Genomic DNA, 19,945 nt, shown 5'->3' with positions numbered 1-19,945 from the left:
AGGCAACTGCATAAAAGATAGTTGATTCACTGATTACTCTCTGTACATAATACTGCACTCGGCAAATGTGTGGGTGTCGGAGGAGGTGAATTGTGGTTTACCGGTCTCTTTAGCCAGACTTTGGAAGCTACAACTAGGGAGTTGGATATAACTGGATTATGACTACTTATAACACTCGCTGCACTGTATATGATATCTTGTGTATCTTACATGTGTATATACAGACACACAGAAGCATTTCAGCCCCCCTGCAAGAAGAGCAGCATGTAAAGTGTTGTGAAGACAACAGCCCGAGTCTGTGTTTCAGTTAGATCACAGCATTGCATAACAGTCGCTAGCACTCTCGCCCTCTCTACCAAACACCCCTCACCCCTCTCCCTCACCCTCGTTCCCTTCCTTCCTCCCTTCAGGTCCTGTTTAATTTTTCATCTACTTGAAAGTCCCACGCTTCAGAAATAGCTCCCACTATCAAATATGTAGGTTTCATCATGGCCTGTTCAAATGAGGAGAGCCAGTGATCAATAACTGTAATACTGTGGATGAAAAATAGACCGGGAAAGCTAAATGCCCCGAACGCTGTTACAGACAGAACGGCAGACAGAGAGTGAGACGGCTAGAGCGTGGGAAACGAACCCGGTTTTTTGAAAAGTTCATTATTTTACACTAACCCGTTTAACATTTCAGCTCTGCCAAATGTTAGGTAAATTAATACCGCAGGAGTCTGAGGTCAATAGACGCTGAAGCATTTCTGTTCGTGAAAAATCTGTCATGCGGCGAGTCGCATAGTCGCTACTATGGTTACAGTTTGATGAAAAAAGAAAAGATGACCAGAAGTTTGAATAAACCAATGATTACATCACAGTGCAGTTGCCCGGGAGATGGTGTTTGCCTTGAACTGGATGAGAAAATAGTGGGTGTTTCCTTCCACTCTTATCTTTAAGATTAACATGTAGCACATTTAAAAGCAATTAGCATAGCTGCCTAGTTGTAGATAACAGCCCACACGCACATAAATACACAAAAACACATGTATTACACGTTATACAGTATGTATTTATTCTCACAAACTGCTTGTTTTTGGTCCTCGGCCTTCCGAAAAGCTTCAGGAACACCCTGGACAGGACGTTTATTCACATCAGGATGTCGCACACTAAACCATTGTGGAATAACCATCAAATTCACTCTGAAAGCGTCCACATGTATCTGTGTTTAGCTGGATTTTCCTCCTGTTTCACTTTTAAACTTGTTATAGCTCGGGGTGCTGAGAAATTTGTAAGAATCAGCTTCTCAGAGAGTTTAAAACGCTCATCGAATGTGACCTAATGTATTAAAAGGACACAGGAACACTACACCTCTCTAAATTGTTGCTGCTCATAAGTTCTCTCCACTAATCAAATTCTTTGCTCGTTGTTTTAGTACAATAAGTCACGTTAAGCTTTGTGCACCGTCACACTCCATAGGAAATAACGGCACAGCAGCGCAAAAGCGGTTTGGCCGCTTCTCATGTGAATGCGCCTTTACTGAACTCACTAAGGAATACGGTATTCCAAGATCAAGCATCTTCATGATCAAGAAGCATAAGGAAACAATAAAGAAGTAAAGTGCTGGTTTTATTGTTTTTTTTTATTTTTTATTTCAGTGTTTTTTTATATTATATTTGTGTTATTTCAGTGTATAAGTGTCAAAACAACCCCATTATTTTACATTAGCCTAAAATATTTGCAGATTAACGGGACCACGGAACAGGTTTTCCATACATCCTTATGAAAAAAAATACCTCGAAACTCAACGCCTTTTAAACTTGACGCCACTTCCAGAACCAAGTGACGTCGAGTTCCGAGGTACCACTGTATGTGTATAGATGAAATTCAGAGGGTTTCCCTGGCTCACATGCTGGCATTCTGTAAACCTTTATGATGAACTCAAACACACTGGATGGGTTAGGGTTTGGGGTTAGGGTTAGGGTTGTTCTTTGTAGGCTAGGCTGTTCTTTGGAATTGCCGCTTGGTGTATACTGAGCTCCTCTCTTTTTAATCTCTTTTTTCCCCGAAATAAGAGTTATCTAGCACCAGTGGAAAGTGTTTCTAGTGCTGTGATAACACAGTTTTCACCTTTGTTCTTATTACTTTCTACTTTCCTCTGTGGTCAAGTAGGCTTATGTTTCTGTGGGGCGATCATCCCTTTTCTTTTCTGGCCAGGCATTTGGAGTGGGACTTCCCGGTAGGTACAACCTACAGTAGCGAGGAATTCCCGCATTACAGTGGAACACACACCCATCTATTACATGCAAGTTAAAGTAGCCAATTATCCTTTTGTCTGTTTTGGAATGTGTGCCTGGAATACAAACATTGGGTCGGTCAGAAAACCAAGTGAGCTGGCTTGCTGCCTACTTCTTACCTAGGCAGCTGCCTAAGTAGAGAGGATTTTAATAGGACATCGAACCCATAAGGCAGATTATTCAGACACACTACTTATGACACACTATGTAGAGTGCTCACTAGGTTTTCAAACAGACCCGTAGTAACCTCCTAACTCCTAATAGACAGTGACTGAATGTTAGGAACAAACCAGCTATGCCACAGTGCTTGCCTTTAATCCACTGTACACTCTGAAATGTTTACACCACAACTGTGGTGCAGCTGATAGAGTGGGTTCTGCATAGCTACAATATATTGCCAAAAGTATTCACTCACCCATCCAAATCATTGAATTCAGGTGTTCCAATCACTTCCATGGCCACAGGTGTATAAAACCAAGCACATAGGCATGCTGACTGCATCTACAAACATTTGTGAAAGAATGGGTCCCTCTCAGGAGCTCAGTGAATTCCAGTGTGGTACCGTGATAGGATGCCACCTGTGCAACAAGTGCAGTCATGAAATTTCCTCACTACTAAATATTCCACAGTCGACTGTCAGTGGTATTATAACAAAGTGGAAGTGATTGGGAACGACAGCAACTCAGCCACGAACTGTTAGGCCACGTAAAATGACAGAGCGGGGTCAGCGGATGCTGAGGTGCATAGTGCGCAGAGGTCACCAACTTTCTGCAGTCAATCACTACAGACCTCCAAACTTCATGTGGCCTTCAGATTAGCTCAAGAACAGTGTGTAGAGAGCTTCATGGAATGGGTTTCCATGGCCGAGCAGCTGCATCCAAGCCTTACCTTGCGCCGGATGCAGTGGTGTAAAGCACGCCGCCACTGGACTCTAGAGCAGTGGAGACGTGTTCTCTAGAGTGACGAATCACGCTTCTCCGTCTGGCAATCCGATGGATGAGTCTGGGTTTGGTGGTTGCCAGGAGAACGGTACTTGTCTGACTGCATTGTGCCAAGTGTAAAGTTTGGTGGAGGGGGGATTACGGTGTGGGTTGTTTTTCAGGCTCGGCCCCTTAGTTCCAGTGAAAGGAACTCTTAATGCTTCAGCATACCAAGAGATTTTAGACAATTTCATGCGCCCAACTTTGTGGGAACAGTTTGAGGATGGCCCCTTCCTGTTCCAACATGACTGCACACCAGTGCACAAAGCAAGGTCCATAAAGACATGGATGAGCGAGTTTGGTGTGGAAGAACTTGACTAGCCTGCACAGAGTCCTGACCTCAACCCGATAGAACACCTTTGGGATGAATTAGAGCGGAGACTGCGAGCCAGGCCTTCTCGTCCAACATCAGTGTCTGACCTCACAAATGCGCTTCTGGAAGAATGGTCAAAAATTCCCATAAACACACTCCTAAACCTTCTGGAAAGCCTTCCCAGAAGAGTTGAAGCTGTTATAGCTGCAATGGGTGGGCCGACATCATATTAAACCCTGTGGATTAAGAATGGGACGTCACTCAAGTTCATATGCGTGTGAAGGCAGACGAGTGTATACTTTTGGCAATATAGTGTACATGGGTTCTGGGAAGCTGGGTCTGAACTGTTCTGAGCATCCCTCATAGAGATTATAGGCAACTCTAGTTTCAGCCTACTATCCAGAGAGTTGCAGAGGGTTGATTGGCTGCTCTAAATTGCTCTTTGGTGTGGGTATGTGTTGCCCTGGGCTGATTGCAGCCCTGTTCTGGGTGTTCCTGCTTTGTCTTCTTAGGTGGTGGACCATGGGAAGGTTGAAGTAGTTTGAAGTAGCAGTCAAGAATCCCTCTTCACAAACACTTCCCTACCAGAAGCAAAGCCTATTCAGGTGTCTGGATTTTTTTCAAATGTTTATCTATAGCTTGCTATAGAAAGAACATGCGAAACTTCTATCCATGCCAATAACCCAGGAATTCTCCCACATCCTACTCGGAACCCAGCAGGGTGCCTACAAGTGTGATGCCAGGAAATTACCATACCCCGTCACTCTGACTAGGAAACCTCTCAAGTACACGCACAGAGAAAGCAAACCTGGGTAAAAATGGAAGAGTTTAAAGGAAACAGAACAAATGTGACTGGAAATAAAAATAAAATGAGGCTTCTCACAGCGGGTAACATTCGTAAGTGCAGTCCCGACGTCAGCAAATGATCCAACAGATAAGAAGATATTTTCCCAACTGGATATTGTTAGGATTTTATGTTTTACCTTCAACAGTGCATAACAACATCAAAAGATTTAGGGATTTTAAAACCTTCAAAAGCCAGGGTATGGGGTCATGGTGTGGGGTTATATAAGCACCCATGACATGGGTAACTTGCACTGTGAAGGCACTGAAATAGTCAACAACATCATCATCATCTGTTCCTCTTATCCATTCAGGGTCACGGTGGCAACAGTGCAAGCAAAGAGTCCCAGGCATCTCTCTCCCCTGCCGCTTCTACCAGCTCCTCTGGTAGGATCCCCAGGCATTCCCATACCTCCAAAGGGAGGCGTCCAAGAGGCATCCTTATCAGATGCTCGAACCACCTCAACTGGCTCCTCTCCATGCGAAGGAGCAGCGGTTCTACTCCGAGCTCCTCCCGTATTACTGAGCTCCTCACCCGCCAGAGAAAGCTCATTTCGGCCCCTTGTATCCGCAACACAGGTAACAAATAAAAGATGCCGCTTTTTAAAGCATCCCTGCTTGTTTCCTCAGGACAAAAGCCACATTCGGCACCTGTTACAATAGCATAGCTTTAGAAAATAGAGTAACACAGTAACACCCTGGACGGGGCGTCAGTCCATCGCAAGGCAGACACACACATAGACACACCCATTCACCTATAGGGCAATTCAGTGTCTCCAATTAACCTGACTGCATGTTTTTGGACTGTGGGAGGAAACCGGAGCTCCCAGAGGAAACCCACGCAGACACGGTGAGAACATGCAAACTCCGCACAAAAAGGACCCGGACCATCCCGGCTGGGGATCGAACCCAGGACCTTCTTGCTTTGAGGCGACAGTGCTAGTGCAGGTGACAGACTGATCCAGACTTGTCACTTGGTGCCTTGCGTTTAAATCTGATCATGTATGCAACACAGTGGTAAACATGCTCCTCTTCTAGCTTTTTCAGAAATTTGTATTAGTGTATGTTTATAAAGAGGTATTATTTTATTGTCACTGACTTAAGATTTTATTTATTTATTAAGTAAATACATCTATTTAAGAAATTACCACACAGTTATTGTACTGATCATTAAAATGAACATCATCCACTTTAGATTTTACAGGAAACTAAACAAATATTTCTCCTTAATGTATATAAATGTCAAGAATATTCTGTAATAGTTTGGAAACCATTAACAGTGCTACAGCTATTTTATGGCAGAGCAGTAAATCCATATATAATCCACACAGCAGTGCGGTTATGTGCATTCCAATTATTCACTACATGAGGCAGCCAGCAGGAGTTAATACAATTGCTTTTACCTGCTGCCAAATAAAAACAGTGCTGTTTGCTATATCCAGTTTGTATTTATGCCATTAGACTGGAAACCCTGTTGTGAAGTAGCCCCACTTCTCTTCTAACTACAAACTTTAGACTTCTTGCCTGATTCCAAAATCTAATCTAATTTTAAGTCCAAATAAACAGTAAATATATTGAGAACACATGGCTTTTTGCACACTGTTGTGTCACAGATTGTGTAGAATTGATTTTGAGTGGCTATAATTGGCATTTTACCCATTTATTCAGACTGAATATTTTCTTCTTCAAAAATATCATTGCTGTGGCAACTCAAATTGTGGTCAGGTACATTTTGCTAGCTTTAGTTATCCTTGAGATATGCCTAGAAGGCAGATGTTAAAATCTGAATCGATTGAACACAGCTTGGAAAGGCAGTTCTGTAAGAAGCTACTATGAGGGTTCTTCAAACATTTTCTGCACTTTTTTTTACTCTATTTATTAAGAATTTCAGAAACAATTTACATCACTTTCCTACATAGTCATCTTCTGATACATTTTTCCCAGCGTGGTTGAGTGCGTAGCTACTGATGCACCGCTGCATTCACATCATCATCACATGAAAATCTTCTTCTCCTTAAAGCTTCTTTGAGCGTCCAAAAAGATGGAAATCAGATGACGCTAAATCCGGACCATAAGCTCTCTCTCAGTCTCTCAGACACGACCAATTACTACTCCTCCCACCCTCACCGTTTCCAACCAAAATATAAAAGTGTGGAAACTTTATGAAGATCCCTTGTATTTACACCTCACAGTCAGGACAAAACCCAAGCCATGAAGTCCAGTCAACTGTCTGTGAATCTCCATGGTCAGAGTTGTAGATCAGGGCAAGGATATAAGTATAAGTGATATATAAGGCTTTGAGTGTGCCCAGTGCAACAGTGGCCTCAATAATTTTCAATTGGCAGAAGCTTGGCACAACCCTGAACCTTTGTAGAGTTGGCTGTCCAGCCAAATTCGGCATCCATTCAGACAGGTTAGAAAGAACCCAACAGACACTCTAAAGAGGTCCAGAAGTCCTGGATGAACAGCTATCTCTATATTACTGCATAAATCAAGTCTTTATGACCTGACTGTTAAGTAAAAGACATAGCCTTGAACTCTAGGCAGAACATTATGTTGAAAGACTGGCCACTCAAGGACATTCAGGGACTTGTCTCAAGCCAATTGTGTTGTGTAAGGAGTCTTGTTCCTATTTTGGGCATGGAGGCGCAGTAGCATGTGATCTGTCAATCACCTGTGCCTTGTTAAGGCTGCCGCATACTAACATCGAAACTGAGTTCGCGAGCATCGCACGAAGCCGAACGCACCTTTGCGAGCTTACAAGCTGGCATACTTCTAGCGGTCTGGTTTTGCCTGTCGCGTATGCTCCACAGCTGCAATGTTAAGTTCCATGACTACCGAAAAACGATGGCTGCGTCCAGAATCACACAGTTAAACTGTACGTACTAAATTAGAGGCGGTGCGCACTGCTTGGCCGGTACAGAAGCTCTTTCAGTACGCAAGTGTGCTGTGTTTGCATACACAAAAATGCTGCCTAAGCAGTAGATTATCCGGGTACTTTTCGCATACTGTTTAATGAGTACTACGTATTCTGACACACTACCCGCTACTGTGTACTGTTCAGTTTCATACTTTCATAGTAGCGAATTCGGACGTAGCCGATGATCACAGTTGAGACGCTCCTCAAAATCCATGTTTGTTTTCATGGCGCACACTTTTTTTAACCGACCAATCACAGGCGTTGTCGCGGAGTGACGTCGTCCGCGGAGTTCGCCCAGCTTCCATGTGCGCGACAAGGCGAGCGAAGCCTCCGCGCGACGTCCGTGGTTGTTCGCTTTCTCCGCTATTACGTCACATTGGTCGCCGAAGCCAGGCGAACGCCGTCTCCGCATGAAGTATGCTGAGGCCTTTAGTGTTGACAAGCTCCAGGTGGAAGTCCCCCTATATATCACAGCTTCTCCCTGTCATTCTAGCCAGCTTCTTTTGTATGCTCACTTGCTTTTCTCAAAAGTCATGATGCCAGTTTTTCACTGACATGGGATGTTAGCATTCTTTTTGGTTTTTTCAAACTGCCCCTGTCCTTGTGGCATTCTGGGCCTTGTAATGAAGAGATAGGGGAACGTATTGCCCCAGTGGTGGCACATGTCCATGGGGCAGCTCCATGGTAATGCTTTTGGTTTTGAAAAGGTATGCCCAACAAGCTTATAGTTGGTGACTATATACCTTTGGCCTAATAGTGCATTTATTGCTCATTTGATTTTTTTGTTGTATGGTTAGAATAATCATATTCAAATATTATTTATTTATGTCTTATTGTGAGAAAATATCACCCAGTAGCTTCTGACAATAAAGTCTGTTCTGAATCATTTATTTGATTTTTATTTTGCTCTCAGTGAATGCAGAGCTGGCTGGCACTGATACAGCGCTATGCAAACTGTTTATTTTTTATTCACCGTCATGTAATAATTTCCTGTCAGCCTGATTCCATTAAAAGAATGGCACACCCCTGCTGGAAGCCAATTTAGCGGAGGAGCTTTGCGGTATGTTTGATTTGCTCTGCACCCTCTTTAAATAACATCGCACTGGAAAACCACGCCACTCAAATGACTTTGATTGAAATGATATGTTTCGTTCGGATCTGACAGCAGCGTCGCAGTGTAACTAGCTGGAACATAAAGCGAGTGTGTTTAATAGACTCAGTCTGGAGTTAAATGGCTTTGTGATTAGGAGAATCTGACAGCTGACAGACGAACATAATCAAGTCATGCTAATTTACAAAAAAAAATAAAAATAGATTTATTCTTAAATTACAAATCATTTGATGAGCTTTCTGAAACGTTTAGAAGCTCTAAATTGGCATGTGGGTCTGATTTATAAAGGACTTTGCATTCATTGTACGATAAGAAAGAATCGTCTTTTTAATTAGAATATGTAATATGTAAGGCACAGTGGTAAATTACTCTAGCCCACTTTTGCTGGGATCCAGGGATTCCAGAATGATTGCAATTATGGCAAGTTGTCTAGGCTCTGATGCAGCAAAGCATCCTCACACTTTCATTACAATCAATATGTTAAACAGTTGTGTGATGTTCTAATTGTAGAATGCTGTGTTAGCTTTACACAACATGTAACAGAACCTATCATTTGAAAAATTGTCCTCTTTTGAAGCATCAATCCACAAGACATTTTTACAAAAGGCTTGGTGGTCATCAGGTCATCAAGTGTTTGTATGTGTCGAGGCTTATTGTTGTTTCCGGCTAGCGGTGGTTTTTCCTTTGTAGCTTTTCCATGGACACAATTTTGGTCTAGTCTCTTTCTAATGGTCACCTCTGGGAAAATGCACCACTGTTGCAAGTTTTTCTCCATATCCGGTCTGGGATGTCACAGCCAATAAGTATTTTACTATCTGCCATTATCCTGAACGCTGTCATTGTTTTTAGTTGTTCTGCTCCCTCTTACTAGAATTTTCTCTTGTGCAGTCATCAGCTGTTGCTTGTTGTAAGGCCTGCAACTAATCTCTGGAGACCTTACATTACACAGTAATATGGCCAAAGACGTAATGTGGTGGACTCCATGTAAGGAGTTTTATCCCTATTTTGGGCATGGGGGCACAGTTAATCTCTCCTAATTGCTTCTCTCATCTGTACCTTGTTTTCCTCTGCTCTGCCTAGTTTGGCTGGCAGATGAGGCACAGAGGTGATGTTTTAATTGTAGAATGCTATGTTAGCTTTACACTACATGTAACAGAACCTATGATTTGAAAAACGTTCTCTTTTAACTCATCAATCCACAAGACATTATTAAAAAAAAGCCCTGGTGGTCATCAAGGGTTTGGTTTTTTTTTAAATGTGATACGAGGCTTATTGTTGTTTCCAGGTTAGCAGTGTTTTTTACCTTGCAGTTTTCCCGTAGACACAATTTGGGCCTAGTCTCTTTGTAATGGTGAAATCATGAAAGTGATAGATCAGACACTTCTGAGAAAATGCACCATTGTTGCAAATTTTCTCCATATCCGGTCTGGGATGTTTTGTTTTTTGCAAACTGCCCCTGTCCTTGTGGTGTTTTGTGCCTTCTGAAATAGGAGAAAAAATTGCCCCAGTGGTGGCGCAGTGTCCCTGTCCCTTCTCTGTAGCGAACCCATCCATAAGAACATTTAATAAATGGGTGGCACCAATTGGTGGGGTAGGAGTTTTGTCCATGCAGGGCTGAGCCAGCGGGTTCTAATATTCCCCTGTCTGGTCTATTTCTGAGAGCGGCATTTCATATTGGGACACCCAGTCCTTCTTGCACTATCTCTATTCTATCCACTTTCTCCATTGTGGGTTGCCTCACAGCAAGAAGGTCCTGGGTTTGATTCCCAGGTGGAGTGGTCCAGGTCCTTCCTATGTGAAATTTGCATGTTCTTCCTGTGTCTGTGTGGGTTTCTGCCAGGAGCTCCAGTTTTCTCCCTCAGTCCAAAGTCATGCAAGTGAAGTGAATTGGAGATACAAAATTGAATGGGACTGTGTTTGACATTAAAAACTTGAACTGATGAATCTTGTGTTTCCAGTAACTACCTGTTTTGTCCTTAATAAATAAATAAATACTAATTTTGCTGCATATTTACTCGCGATTTTACACTTTTTGTAGTACCTTTTTACATCTATTGATCTACCTTGATTAAATCTTTGCAAGTCAGTTTTGTTTGCAACATTGTCATTTTCATGCCTGTACCACTGTGCACAAAGCTTTGTGATGTGCCACACATTTTCACAAGGGACAGATGTGCAGGTTACACACGCCATGGGTCCCAAATACACCCCCACACCACGTCTGACCCTGGATTTGGAATGTTTCTCTTTTCTAGCTCAGAGAACACAATGTCTAAAATGTCAGTTTGTTAAAACTTTGTATACTTTTGTACATTGCAGCAACAGTCCACTTCTAGGACTAGAAGGCTAGTCCTTAGTCCTGGTGCATCCTTTTTCTTAGGTTAAATTTTACTTCACCTCTCTTTGTCCAGGCAAAGGCTGTGCTGCTGCCCCCTCACCCACCCAACAAGCAACACCCAAGAAGCTTGCACGAATGTTGAGACGGAGTGGTGGCTCAGTGGTTAAGATACTAGACTAGTAATCATAAAGTTGCCGATTCAACCCTTACCACCACGACTGTTGGGCCCCTGAGCATGGTCTTTCAGTTGCTCAAACTGTATTCAGTCATAATTGTAAGTCACTTTGGATAAAACGTGTCTGCTAAATGCTCAAAATGTAAATGACAACATTTCTCGTCCATGTTTGACACGTGGGCAGCATGCCGTATGCATCTTATCACCTGCACTTTGACGAGTGCAGTGCAGCTCAGCGTTGTGTATGGAGAGACACACCCTGACAGCACTCTTTTATCATCTCTGTGCAGGCACCATCAGTCAGCCAGCAAAGGTCGTAATTGCACCAGTCATGGGAGGGAGACCCCATATGGCTTTGTCCCGCCCATATCTGAACAACAGGCCAATCGGTGTTCATGTGGCCACTCAGCCTTAGCCAGCAGGCAGAGCTGAGATTCGATACGATGTATTCGAGAGTCCAGCTCCGGTTCAAGTGTGTGTTTTTACCGCTGCACCACCTGAGCAGCAAAAGGCTCATTTAATAATGGTTCCTGACGCAATTTCCGGTCGTGAATTTGGTAGGGCCTATAATAAGGGCATGATAAGTCAAAATACCATGTTGTTGGAGGCTTCTGGGTTGTGACAAACCTGATTTTTGCATAGGCTTTTCCTGGATGCTCATTTTATGCCTAAGCACGATTGCATCACCTGTTTAGGATGTTTTTTGAACATTTTACAGTGTTCCTACTTTTAAATTGTCCCGACCTATCCTGACATTTATAACATGTTGTAGACATACAAGGTAAAACTATAAATATCATATCCTCATGACTGGCATGAATGGCACTGGGACGTCAGTCTGGAAGGTTTCAACAATAGCTGTATATCCGGCCATGCTGATTAGCACCACTCGAGTATTAATTTGGACTTGATGACTTTGGAATGTCTCCTGCTCTTTTTCAAATTTGATTTGTGCTGAGGCTGGGGCTGAACTTGCGCACTCATTTCATTAAAAACACTAACCTCCACTCTTTAATCAAAGCGCTGTCATGCTAAATTTGGAGCCAATAAATGCACCGCCCCATGCCTCCCAGTGTCTAGTGGAGCACTGGCAAATTAAGAACTTATTAAAAATGGCATGCCTCTGTTTTACCTTCGCTGCCCAAGGAGGACGTAATTCAGTGAGCCGTACCCCTTTGAAGTCTCCTCAGTCATTTTCCTTGATTCTCATTCCAATCTCGTTTGTTCATCTCACTTGTTTCTCATTCAAATCTTGTCCTTCCTACTTTGTTTTTGTCAAACCGTGTTTAAATTTAGCAAGGAATTTATGCTTTTATCTGCTTAAAGAGGTCATTAAGCACTCCGATTTAGGGTCAAGGTGGGTACAAATTACCAGGCAAAAAGTATAGACAAGTTGCCAGTCCATCACATGCCAAACACACACATTTACACCCAAAGCAGTCTATTTCCATTTAGCCTAAATGCATGTCTTTGGACTGTGGGAGGAACACAAGGAGAACATGCAAACTCCATACAGAAACACCCTGGACTGCTCCACCTGGGAATCGAACCAAAGACCTTTTTGCTTCGAGGCAACAGTGCTACCCACCAAGCCACCCTTCAAATGTGTCATGTCAGTGCCTTTAGCCTACCAAAGATACTGTTGGACCAGTATGGACTGGTAAAACTCAGTCAAGTTCTGACATCTTACTTGTAATAACAAGCCTAAATGCATGTCTTTGGACTGTGGGAGGAAACCAGAGCACACAAGGAGAACATGCAAACTCCATACAGAAACTCCCTGGACTGCTCCACCTGGGAATCGAACCCAAGACCTTTTTGCTTCGAGGCGACAGTGCTACCCACCAAGCCACCTTTCAAATTTGTCATGTCAGTGCCTTTAGCCTACCAAAGATACTGCTGGACCAGTATGGACTGGTAAAACTCAGTCAAGTTCTGACATCTGACTGGAATAACAAGTGGAACTTTAATGTAGGGAATAATTTATGTTCTTTATTCCATTCGTATCATAATCTGTAAAGGTGCATCTGGCAATTCGGCACATCTGTCCTAATAAAATTTTTACTACCTTTACTGTGAAACTTTTCACTGAAGTTTTGTTTTTAAAGATCATTATAACCTCCCTTTGCCAACAGAACAGCATTAAGTCTACTCCTACATTTTTTTATGAAATTATAGAATCCAGAGCAGCCTTTCTCAAGAGCCTCAAGACTCCTGGGTCATCTGGGTAATTTCTTGTGGACTCTTTTGTTTGCCACACAGCCTGCTCATTTCAAAATCTTCGATTCCTTGGCTTGGGGACAACTGTTTGTGTGTGTATATATACACCGATCAGCCATAAAATTAAAACCACCTCCTTGTTTCTACACACATTGTCCATTTTATCAGCTCCACTTACCATATACAAGCACTTTACTGACTGTAGTCCATCTCTTTCTCTGCATGCTTTGTTAGCCCCCTTTCATGCTGTTCTTTAATGGTCAGGACCCCCACAGGACCACTACAGAGCAGGTAATATTTGGGTGGTGGGTCATTCTCAGCACTGCAGTGACACTGACCTGGTGGTGGTATGTTAGTGTGTGCTGTGCTGGTATGAGTGGATAAGACACAGCAATGCTGCTGGAGTTTTTAAACACCTCACTGTCACTGCTGGACTGAGAATAGTCCACCAAGCAAACATATCCAGCCAACAGTGCCCCATGGGCAGCGTCCTGTGACCACTGATGAAGGTCTAGAAGATGACAAACTTAAACAGCAGCAATAGATGAGTGATCGTCTCTGATTATACATCTACAAGGTGGACCAACTAGGTAGGAGTGTCTAATAGAGTGGACAGTGAGTGGACATGGTATTTAAAAACAATAATACCTGCTCTGTGGTGGTCCAGTGGGTCCTGACCATTGAAGAACAGGGTGAAAGCAGGCTAAAAAGTATGTAGAGAAACAGATGGACTACAGTCAGTAATTGTAGAACTACAAAGTGCTCCTATATGGTAAGTGGAGCTGATAAAATGGACAGTGAGTGTAAAAACAAGGAGGTGGTTTTAATGTTATGGCTGATCGGAGTTTGTGTATGTGTGTGTGTTGACCAGATGATGCTTGGGTGGGCCATTCGCAATCGCTGCACTGCCATGACACTAACATGGTAATTACCTGGTAGTGTGTGTCACTGCTGCACCTGCTAAACTCATAGCAAAACCATGTTACTGCCATGTTAGTCTCACTGCAGTGCTGAGAACTGCCAAATAACATCTGGTCAGTGGGGATCCTATTTTTTTCAGTGGGGGTGCCTTTTTATTGTAATTGTAAACGCACAACAGTCTGCTGGTTGAGATATTTACATGACGTCTTTTACCAATCTTTACCAAGGCTGCCAGACATCTTGCTACTCTTTTGGCTTTGTGAGGGTGTGTATTTGTATCAGGAGTTTATGTACCCAGACCTCTACATGAGGTCATCCTGTACTTGAATGCGAGCTGTTGCTAATGGAGTTGTTATGGCATCATGTCCCTACAGATAAAGAACGCAGCTGCCAACGTTCTCCGGGAAACCTGGCTGATCTACAAACACACCAAGCTGATGAAGAAGATCGACCACTCGCGTGTGCGCAAGCATCAGAGGCAGTTCCTGCAAGCCATCCACCAGTGAGCAAATCCAACATACACACATTATGCACAACTGAACCCAAAATTTTATCCTTAAAGAAAAGGAAGGGTGTAGATATTTCCGGTCCTATAGTGTTCCTGTTTATATTCTAAACAGCTGGAGGACCAATGCTGTACCTGCTATTAGACACATGGGGTCTGTCTGAAAACCTAGTGAGCTCTCTACATAAACAGCATTTTACGTCATTTACATTTTTGCCATTTAGCAGACACTTTTATCCAAAGCGACTTTCAGTACTGTGACAGTATATTGATTAAGCAACCCAGGGTTAAGGGCCTTGCTCAAGGGCCCAACAGTGACAACCTGCCAGCGACCTTTCAATAACTAGTCCAGTACCTTAACTGCTAGGCTACAACTGCCTACTTTAAATTTACATTTTTGGCATTTAGCAGATGCTTTTATCTAAAGCGACTTGCAGTCTAAACAATTGAGGGTTAAGGGCCCAACAGTGGCAACCTGGCAGTAGTGGGATTTGAACCAGTGACCTTCTGCTTACTAGTCCAGTACCTTAGCCATAAGGCTACAACTGCCTACTTTACATTTACATGTAAAGCATGTAAGCAACTGAGGGTTAAGGGCCTTGCTCAAGGGCCCAACAGTGGCAACCTGGCAGTAGTGGGATTTGAACCAGTGACCTTCTGCTTACTAGTCCAGTACCTTAACCATGAGGCTACAACTGCCCATCATCCTACGAGCTCCCGAGAGGAAGGCTGTCTAAATTCTTAGACGTCTTAAAATGCTGCCTACTGAGGTGCCTTATTTCAAAGCTGAATAATGAGGCAGCATCCGATGCTCCCTTAGTGGTGAAGGCAATCCCAGCATTCAGTGCGGGGTTTCTCACAAACTCTGTTTAAGTAGTGCATCTAAATAATCAGCCTTACAACTTCAATGTCTTATTAGAATCCTCTCTATTTAGGAAGCTGCCTAGATAGACATTAGGCAGCAAGGCAGCTCACTAGGTATCGCACAAATAATGTAGCACCACTTGGTAGCAGAAGCTCTCAGCATGTTACTACAACTGCCTACTTTACATTTACATTTTCGGCATTTGGCAGACGCTTTTATCTAAAACGACTTACAGTCTAAGCAATTGAGGGTTAAGGGCCTTGCTCAAGGGCCCAACAGTGGCAACCTGGCAGTAGTGGGATTTGAACCAGCGACCTTCTGCCCATCATCCTATGAGCTCCCGAGAGGAAGGCTGTCTAAATTCTTAGACGTCTTAAAATGCTGCCTACTGAGGTGCCTTATTTCAGAGCTGAATAATGAAGCAGCATCCGATGCTCCCTTAGTGGTGAAGGCAATCCCAGCATTCAGTGCGGCACAACTTTTCTCACAAAAAATCACAAATATGGCTGACGAATGCAGATGTAAATAAATTATCATTGATTTTTAATTGTATAAAGGTGAACAAGTGTGATTTATTTGCAAATTCAGGCTTGTCATTGACAATTTAAGCGTTGTCGGTACACGGAGGGAGATGTTAGCTGAAATGCTAGCGGGTTGTGTCGCCTCAGCCAATTGGTTTAAATGACCTGAGGCTAACTATGTTAGCTTAGTAAGCAAAAACTGCAGGGACGTAATCGCTAAGTAGTTCATCTAAATAATCAGCCTTATAACTTCAATGTCTTATTAGAATCCTCTCTATTTAGGAAGCAGCCTAGATAGACATTAGGCAGCAAGGCAGCTCACTAGGTATCGCACAAATAATGTAGCACCATTTGGTAGCAGAAGCTCTCAGCATGTTACTACAGGAACAAAATGTACCTTTCTAAACCCTGTCCCTAGATGTATTTTTTGAGACATATGCTTTGCCTTTCTTATGCTCATACAGCATCTGCTATTACACCCCCTGCTTTGCTAATAGATTGTTCATCTAAGAAAGCACTTACAATTGCAGTGCCCTTTTTGCCACGTCAACCTCTCATGCTGTTAGCCTTGTGCGGAATCCAGATTCCTAGGGCTTTCAATCTCCTAGATGGACAATCAGCATGTTTTCTTTGTAGAATGTAGAGGAAACATGTGGTCTCACAGTTTCTGATTGGTTAGCTAGTAAGAAGGTTTCCATCATGGAAAGTCTGGTCAGTGGCACAGCGGTCTATTATGCCAGCCCACCACCGCTAAGATTCGAACCTGGGCTATTGGCCAGCTGGGCGTTTACACAGACAAAATTGGCCGTCTCTGAGGAGGGATGGCTGTGACGGATTGGCACATTACATTTAAATTTTTGGCATTTAGGAGACACTTTTATCCAAAGAGACTTACACTACTGTGACAGTATACTGTCAAAGCAATTGAGGGTTAAGGGCCTTGCTCAAGGGCCCAACAGTGGCAACCTGGCATTAGTGGGACCTGAACCAGCGACATTTCGATTACTAGTCCAGTGCCTTAACCACTAGGATACAACTGCCCTGTCCAGGCTGTGTTCCCGCCCTGCACCCAATGATTCCAAACCCAGTAAAACCAGACCCACCGTGGTCCTGACCAGGACAAAGTGGATGATAAAATTTAATGATATCAAGCTGAGAATAGAAACATTCCAATAATGTGACAGTTCAATCTGCACACTGCAATTATAAGATTTTAAACTGTATTCAAATTGTGGGGAAATGTAAACAAACAAGCTGCTCCTGGATTTTTTTTATTATTTTTTTCCCCCAATAAAGACATCCCACAAATAAATACATTATATGATTTACCTAAACAGTGCACAAGGTTTTTTTCCTCATTTAATTTTTACGTTTTACCACGTCATTATCCTGATCAGGATTGCAACGTGTACAGTTTCCCTGTAATCACTGGGCACAATGCAGTAACACACTCTGAAAAGGATGCCAATTCATTACAGAGCCTTGGCCATTCTTTTGTTCCCCAAACATAGCCAATCAGTCTGTATGTAGATGCCTGAATGGCCAACAGCACTGCTGAGTATTCGAACCCTGGATTTCAGCAGTAGAGAACCTGGTTAATATACACTGATCAGCCATAACATTAAAACCACCTCCTTGTTTCTACACACACTGTCCATGTTATGAGCTCCACTTACCATATAGAAGCACTTTGTAGTTCTACAATTACTGACTGTAGTCCATCCGTTTCTCTACATTTTTGTAGCCTGCTTTCACCCTGTTCTTCAATGGTCAGGACTCTCCCAGGACCACCACAGAGCAGGTATTATTTAGGTGGTGGGTCATTCTCAGCACTGCAGTGACAATGACATGGTGGTGGTGTGTTAGTGTGTGTTGTGCTGGTATGAGTGGATAAGACACAGCAATGCTGATAGAGTTTTTAAACATCTCACTGTCACTGCTGGACTGAGATAGTCCACCAATCAAAAATATCCAGCCAACAGCGCCCTGTGGGCAGCGTACTGTGACCGCTGATGAAGGTCTAGAAGATGACCAACTCAAACAGCAGCAATAGCTGAGCGATCGTCTCTGACTTTACATTTACAAGGTGGACCAACTAGGTAGGAGTGTCTAATAGAGTGGACAGTGACTGCTGTGTCTGATCTACTCATACCAGCACAACACACACTAACACACCACCACCATGTCAGTGTCACTGCAGTGCTGAGAATGATCCACCACCTAAATAATACCTGCTCTGTAATGGTCCTGGGAGAGTCCTGACCATTGAAGAACAGCATGAAAGGGGGCTAACAAAGCATGCAGAGAAACAGATGGACTACAGTCAGTAAACGTAGAACTACAAAGTGCTTTTATATGGTAAGTGAAGCTGATAAAATGGACAATGTGTGTAGAAACAAGGAGGTGGTTTTAATGTTATGGCCGATCGGTGAGTATATACAGTGTATCACAAAAGTGAGTACACCCCTCACATTTCTGCAGATATTTAAGTATATCTTTTCATGGGACAACACTGACAAAATGACACTTTGACACAATGAAAAGTAGTCTGTGTGCAGCTTATATAACAGTGTAAATTTATTCTTCCCTCAAAATAACTCAATATACAGCCATTAATGTCTAAACCACCGGCAACAAAAGTGAGTACACCCCTTAGTGAAAGTTCCTGAAGTGTCAATATTTTGTGTGGCCACCATTATTTCCCAGAACTGCCTTAACTCTCCTGGGCATGGAGTTTACCAGAGCTTCACAGGTTGCCACTGGAATGCTTTTCCACTCCTCCATGACGACATCACGGAGCTGGCGGATATTCGAGACTTTGCACTCCTCCACCTTCCGCTTGAGGATGCCCCAAAGATGTTCTATTGGGTTTAGGTCTGGAGACATGCTTGGCCAGTCCATCACCTTTACCCTCAGCCTCTTCAATAAAGCAGTGGTTGTCTTAGAGGTGTGTTTGGGGTCATTATCATGCTGGAACACTGCCCTGCGACCCAGTTTCCGGAGGGAGGGGATCATGCTTTGCTTCAGTATTTCACAGTACATATTGGAGTTCATGTGTCCCTCAATGAAATGTAACTCCCCAACACCTGCTGCACCCATGCAGCCCCAGACCATGGCATTCCCACCACCATGCTTGACTGTAGGCATGACACACTTATCTTTGTACTCCTCACCTGATTGCCGCCACACATGCTTGAGACCATCTGAACCAAACAAATTAATCTTGGTCTCATCAGACCATAGGACATGGTTCCAGTAATCCATGTCCTTTGTTGACATGTCTTCAGCAAACTGTTTGCGGGCTTTCTTGTGTAGAGACTTCAGAAGAGGCTTCCTTCTGGGGTGACAGCCATGCAGACGTAGTGTGCGGCGTATGGTCTGAGCACTGACAGGCTGACCCCCCACCTTTTCAATCTCTGCAGCAATGCTGACAGCACTCCTGCACCTATCTTTCAAAGACAGCAGTTGGATGTGACGCTGAGCACGTGCACTCAGCTTCTTTGGACGACCAACGCGAGGTCTGTTCTGAGTGGACCCTGCTCTTTTAAAACGCTGGATGATCTTGGCCACTGTGCTGCAGCTCAGTTTCAGGGTGTTGGCAATCTTCTTGTAGCCTTGGCCATCTTCATGTAGCGCAACAATTCGTCTTTTAAGATCCTCAGAGAGTTCTTTGCCATGAGGTGCCATGTTGGAACTTTCAGTGACCAGTATGAGAGAGTGTGAGAGCTGTACTACTAAATTGAACACACCTGCTCCCTATGCACACCTGAGACCTAGTAACACTAACAAATCACATGACATTTTGGAGGGAAAATGACAAGCAGTGCTCAATTTGGACATTTAGGGGTGTAGTCTCTTAGGGGTGTACTCACTTTTGTTGCCGGTGGTTTAGACATTAATGGCTGTATATTGAGTTATTTTGAGGGAAGAATAAATTTACACTGTTATATAAGCT

General features: G+C 43.3%; 1 protein-coding gene across 1 annotated transcript in view; it reads left to right on the top strand.

Moving 5' to 3' along the window:
* kcnn3 (potassium intermediate/small conductance calcium-activated channel, subfamily N, member 3) overlaps nt 1-19,945 on the top strand; it is a 68,776-nt gene that overhangs the window by 36,999 nt on the left and 11,832 nt on the right. The window contains exon 6 of the mRNA XM_062991625.1: nt 14,474-14,601. Coding sequence (XP_062847695.1) covers nt 14,474-14,601 — 128 coding nt within the window. The remainder of the gene's footprint in view (nt 1-14,473; nt 14,602-19,945) is intronic.

This window comes from Trichomycterus rosablanca, chromosome 3 (assembly GCF_030014385.1).
Source record: "Trichomycterus rosablanca isolate fTriRos1 chromosome 3, fTriRos1.hap1, whole genome shotgun sequence".
Lineage (NCBI taxonomy): Eukaryota > Metazoa > Chordata > Actinopteri > Siluriformes > Trichomycteridae > Trichomycterus > Trichomycterus rosablanca.
The sequence above is the reverse complement of the archived record's forward strand: the minus strand, read 5'-3'. Positions and strand labels throughout refer to the sequence as shown.